This window comes from Salvia miltiorrhiza, chromosome 7 (assembly GCF_028751815.1).
Source record: "Salvia miltiorrhiza cultivar Shanhuang (shh) chromosome 7, IMPLAD_Smil_shh, whole genome shotgun sequence".
In the NCBI taxonomy this organism is placed as follows: Eukaryota; Viridiplantae; Streptophyta; class Magnoliopsida; order Lamiales; family Lamiaceae; genus Salvia; species Salvia miltiorrhiza.
The window spans coordinates 48,925,882-48,931,750 of NC_080393.1; the positions used below are offsets into that span (position 1 = coordinate 48,925,882).

Here is a 5,869-nt window from a genome sequence, read left to right on the forward strand (position 1 = left end):
GGTTAATGGTCATTACATTTTCTTGAGATAACAAAAGAAAAAAGGAAAATGAAAAAGTGATAAGTTTTTTATTCTTTTTTTCATGCTGAGGAGAATTGTTCAGTTGCTACGATTAATAAATTTAAAACAAATAGGACACAAAGACACGAAAAGAGACGACTCAAAGTGAATTTAAAAAGCATTGGAAGATTCAAATTTCATTCACCTTGCAAATTAAACCATTACAAACGTTAGTGGAAATATAGTATTTTATTGTTGTCTTTTAGTTACGAGCGAAAATACGTACATTTTGTAGCAATGGGAGATGGATAACTATGTGTGGAAGAGCTCTGATCACACAATTATAGTTGAACTTTGTGAAAGACTACATCGAACTTATAAATTATCAATTCCTGCAATCAATAATTCGCATTGGTCCAATGAACCCAGATAACTCACATACTAAAAAATTAGTGAACCTAATTAGCAAGGGTGACGTGCCCAATTATTAAAGAACACCTCCCCCTCCCACCCCCAAAAAATAAAAATAAATTAAATATAAATATCTATAAAAAAATTGCATAAACACACAAAACCACAGCTATAAAAGGAAACACCTCTACACCCTTCGAAATCCACCCCTCACCAAAGAGAAGAGCTTAATTAAGGAATCCTTTGCTCCACTCTTTGCTTAGACCATTTTACATATACATATATATATTAACCAAAGAAAATAAATAATAATTGAACAGAAATGGCTTCGGTGCTTCCGCAAACAAATATCGACGCCGGCGAAACCCTCCCCGACGCCTGGGACTACAAGGGCCGCCCCTCCCTCAAATCTGCCTCCGGCGGCTGGACCAGCGCCGCCATGATTCTCGGTACCTAATTTCTTTTATTTTATCCCACCATTGCCTTACTACGACTCACTGTAACCTAATCCTATGTTGTGATGCGATAAGGGGTGGAGGCCTTCGAGAGGCTGACGACGCTCGGCATCGCGGTGAACCTCGTCACTTACTTGACCGGAACCATGCATCTCGGCAATGCCGCCGCCGCCAACAATGTTACCAACTTTCTCGGCACTTCTTTCATGCTGTGCTTGCTCGGCGGCTTCATAGCTGATACTTTCCTAGGAAGGTTCGATTTTAATTTCTCTCCTAATTGTAATATGCCTTCAAATTCTCACAGATATTTTGGTTTGCAGGTACTTGACCATAGGCATCTTCGCCACGGTTCAAGCTACGGTGAGCACATATATGATATATCCAATTGTATATCATAAATAATAGATTGATGATAATTTTCTTGTTGGTTTTTCTCGATATTATCACATAAAGAAAGAAAAGAAGAAGACCTTCCTAGTTGGTTTCGTCGTCGTACTAAATTTTTCTTCATAATTTGATATTACTAGAAAATTCCTGCGAAGAGGAAAATCGGAGAAGCTCATTCCAATAATTAAATTAAATAGATGATGCAAAATTCACAGTTGAGAATTGAATAATCTCCAAAGTAGCGGGAGTCCAACAAGTAATTTTCGTAGATTAAAACAAACAAATACATTAAATTCATCTTCAAAAAGTATAAATTCTGAATATATGATGTTGATCATCAGGGAGTGACCCTACTGACAATCTCAACGACCATCCCGAGTCTCCGGCCGCCGAAGTGCACCCCGAACAGCGAGACGTGCATTCCGGCGAGCGGGAAGCAGTTCACGGTGCTCTACTTAGCCCTATACCTGACGGCCCTCGGCACCGGAGGCCTGAAGTCGAGCGTCTCGGGCTTCGGCACCGATCAGTTCGACGAGTCCGACGGGAAGGAGAGGAAGCAGATGATAAAATTCTTCAACTGGTTCTTCTTCTTCATCAACACGGGATCGCTGGCAGCGGTGACGATTCTGGTTTATATTCAAGATAACGTAGGGAGGGAATGGGGGTATGGGATCTGCGCCTGCGCCATTGTTTTCGGGCTGGTGGTGTTCCTCTCGGGCACCAGGCGCTACCGTTTCAAGAAGCTCGCCGGCAGCCCGCTCACGCAGATCGCCGCCGTCTTCGTCGCCGCATGGAGGAAGAGGCACCTTGACCTGCCCTCCGACCCTGCGCTTCTGTTCGACGTCGATGACATCCCCGCCGCCGCTCAAACTCAGAGCAAGAAGAAGAAGCAGATGTTGCCCCACAGCAAGGAGTTCCGGTGAGTTGTTTTATTTAAATTCCATTTTTGTTATAAAATAAAATTGTTGGGTGCTATTGTAAAGATAAAATATAGTATTGATTATTTAGATTAAAAAAAAGTTAAAGAAATTGTGACTTATACAATTTTAACCTTAAAATTATACTCCATTAGTCTCATTCTAATCGGCTCACTTCTTTTGGGTATGAAGATTAAGAAACTTACTTTTAGTAGGAAAATGGTGTTGTCCACACCAATCATTTTTTTGTTCAAAATGGAAAACGAGCCCATTTTAGTGGAACGTCCTAAAAAAAATAAACTTATTAGAGTGAGACAGAGGGAGTAGTAATTACAATAATAAAACATCTATATCGTAAATTATTCTTATTTTTCTTATAATTCACAATCATCAAACTTTTTAGTTGTCAATTAACCTTATTTAATTTACAATCACGAAACTTCTTAGTAGTAAGGGTAATTCTGAATTAAAGATAAAAGAAAAGTATTTTAAGTTTAAAAAATGGCTAATATTTATTTTTTTACTTTACAATATGAAAAAAAAAAAAAATTACTATCTTGATATATTATCTCATTTCTGATTCCATATTCTGTCTTGTCCTACTTCATTGTCTGAATAGGTTCCTAACTGTAACTAACTGTCTGCGTTGTTTTATTTATCTATGTGATTGTTTACCTTTTCCTGTCATGCTTCATTCTTATCATATATTCTATCCACTACAAAAAAAATTTCCACTAGTGATATGAGGTTTGGTAGCTATTATGTGTATCATAAAAATTAGTGGCATTTGATGGTGTAGCTAATCACTAATAGTTACATTTTCAAATGTCACTAATTATTGTGACATGCATAATAGCTACCAAATCTCATGTCACTAGTAGAAACTTTTTTTGTAGTGATCGTAAAAGAGTTAATTAATTATTTCGTGTTTTTAACCAAACTAACCAGTTAAAAGTAGTATTTTATTTTACTGGTTTTAAGAACGAGTAAGTATGTCTCTAAGGGACCTTTAATTAAGTGATATAACTCTGTTCAAAATTCAAACTCTATCATTTCCACTTCCCTATAATTAATAAAAAAAAAAAAAAGGAAACGAGTAATTATTTTTCTGCCACCCTTATTAGTGGCTAACCGGTGAAGAATTTGTTTCCTATTTATGGTCATAATAAAGGTACAATAAACAATATAGCCATGTAGCGAATAAATCTCCATTAATTGTTTCTTTTGACTTTTTTTTCTTACTTTTTTTTTGACTTGGGGTATGGAAATCGGTGGAGTTTGCTAGACCTCGCTGTTTACAAATAGGATCTCACACCGCCAAAATTATGAGTAGTGATCAGTTTGATCTGATTGCCTGAACCGAAATTATCATATGATATAAAGAATTAATAATCATTTGGAGACCATGGAATTCCTGCAGATAGATTTCTTATGATAATGAAAAGAGTGAGTCTATTTTAATTTTAAGATATTCCCTCTTTTTTGTACTCACTCGTGACTAGGTAAGGTATATACAATCATTTCATTATTTCTAGAAGTTAAAATGATGGATATTTGGTTAATATGTGTAGCATAAAATATCCCCTAGATGATATATTATAAGTTGCAGAAATTGTGTCTAGTAAGGATCAAGTTGATGCAAAGAGTCATCTCTTTTGGTAGGGAGTGTTGTATTATTAGCAGAAAAAAATGACATAATTCATGAGATGACAAAAAATGATGAGGGGTTGAGAGTCGTTGAACCAGTTGGAAGCTTATCATAACGTGTGGCCAACCTCCATATGTCTTGATTGATGACTTGATGTAGTGTTTATAAATAAATATATATATATATATAGGAAAAATTATATACCTATATAAACTTTCAATATATCAGTCTGTCTCTCACTAGATCGTTGCTCAGTGCCTGAATAAGCATGCATGTCTTATTTGAAGATAAATTTTATCTCATAAATAAGTGTCTTATTTTATGACTAGCTCCATGATAAAATGATGCAAACTTCAAATTCTGCTCTTGTCATCATTACAAATTCTTTATTTATTTATTTTTGTTTTCCATTTAATAACTAGAGGTAAAAAAAGAAAATTATCAACTTTCTTGATACATTTGATTTGATGTTGGAAATAATATTTATTTCAAGATAGACAAGATACATGTGATGTCTTTTTCAATTCATAGTGTTTGGCTGAGCTTATTTTAAGCTTTTTAAAACAATTTATAAGTTGTTTAGGAGCATATAAGCTTTTTAAAAGTGTTTGGTAAAGTCCTCAAGGGGACACCAAGCGGTGCGACCTCCTGTGTGTGAACAGTGAGGTCTCAGGTTCAAACCCCACTGCCCAACTCCCCCAAGTCAAAAAAAAAAGTGTTTGGTAAAATAAATTTTTAAAGAGATTATAAACAACAATCATTTTACAAAAATAACTCTACTATAATTTTTTTTCCATCATGTATCATTCTAATTTCATCTCTTCTAGTCATACCTTAATTAAACTGCGTAAAAACAAGCTTTGATTAAACAAATCATGATGTGATTACTTAATTTTATTGCAGTTTCCTGGACAAGGCAGCAATAAACGATGGTGAGTCCATAGTGAAAGGCAAATGGTATCTGTCGACGTTAACAGATGTTGAAGAAGTTAAGATGGTGATAAGAATGCTACCAACATGGGCCACAACGATAATGTTTTGGACCGTCTATGCCCAAATGACAACATTCTCGGTGTCCCAAGCCACAACCTTGGACCGCCACATCGGCGGATTCGAGATCCCGGCAGCGTCCCTCACCGTCTTCTTCGTCGCCAGCATCCTTCTGACTGTCCCGATCTACGATCGGATCATCACCCCGATATGTCGGAAGTTGTTGAAGAACCCCCACGGGCTCACCCCCCTCCAACGAATTGCCGTCGGTCTAGTTCTATCCATCGCGGCCATGGCGGCGGCAGCGTTGACTGAGGTTAAGCGGCTCCGGGTGGCCCAGTCACACGGCAGCGAGGCCACTGTGCCGCTGACTGTCTTCGTCTTGGTCCCACAGTTCCTGCTGGTGGGGTCGGGGGAGGCGTTCACGTACATCGGGCAGCTTGATTTCTTCCTGAGGGAGTGTCCTAAAGGGATGAAAACAATGAGCACGGGTTTGTTTCTAAGCACATTGGCATTAGGGTTCTTTTTGAGCTCCACATTAGTCACCATTATCCATAAGGTGACTTTGAAGAAACCGTGGTTAGCTGATAACCTTAACCAAGGCCGGCTTTACGATTTCTATTGGCTCTTGATGATTCTGAGTGTCTTCAATTTGGCGATATTTTTATTTTGCGCAAAAAGGTATGTGTACAAGGAGAAGAGACTTGCTGACCAAGGAATTGAGTTGGAAGAAGGTGATGACCTAGTTTGCCATTAAATGTTTTTTTTTCTTTTTTTTTTAATAAGTTAGTTGCACTTCAAGGAGAAGAAGTGTAGGGTTTTAATTTTTGATTGCTTTTGTATAAAAGGGGTTGTGGAAAAGAGTCACCAATATGAAAAGTGACCTTTTCTGTTTACTTTTTTCTTTATCAGTTGTTTTGGTTGTGAAATATGTAGGAGGCCAAAATAATAATAAGAGTTGTTTGGATAATATGCATGCTGAAAAGTCGAAGGATGAAACTTCGGCTACTGTGAGGTTTATATCGGAGGAGGTTCAAATGAGAACTTTTTTTTACTGTCAA

General features: G+C 37.2%; 1 protein-coding gene across 1 annotated transcript; it reads left to right on the top strand.

Moving 5' to 3' along the window:
* Positions 1-489: 489 nt before the first annotated feature.
* LOC130994597 (protein NRT1/ PTR FAMILY 6.3-like) lies at positions 490-5,869 on the top strand. The gene is made up of 5 exons (XM_057919648.1): positions 490-860; positions 942-1,119; positions 1,187-1,226; positions 1,595-2,172; positions 4,722-5,869. Exons 1-5 carry the CDS (start codon positions 734-736, stop codon positions 5,563-5,565), a joined length of 1,767 nt encoding a protein of 588 aa, XP_057775631.1. The 5' UTR covers positions 490-733; the 3' UTR covers positions 5,566-5,869.

Excerpts from the sequence above, each read along its gene's own strand:
- LOC130994597 (XM_057919648.1), top strand. The coding sequence starts at position 734 with ATGGCTTCGGTGCTTCCGCAAACAAATATCGACGCCGGCGAAACCCTC. Across the intron at positions 861-941 it reads CAGCGCCGCCATGATTCTCG|GGGTGGAGGCCTTCGAGAGG; the intron begins GTACCTAATTTC and ends TGATGCGATAAG. Across the intron at positions 2,173-4,721 it reads CCCCACAGCAAGGAGTTCCG|TTTCCTGGACAAGGCAGCAA; the intron begins GTGAGTTGTTTT and ends ATTTTATTGCAG.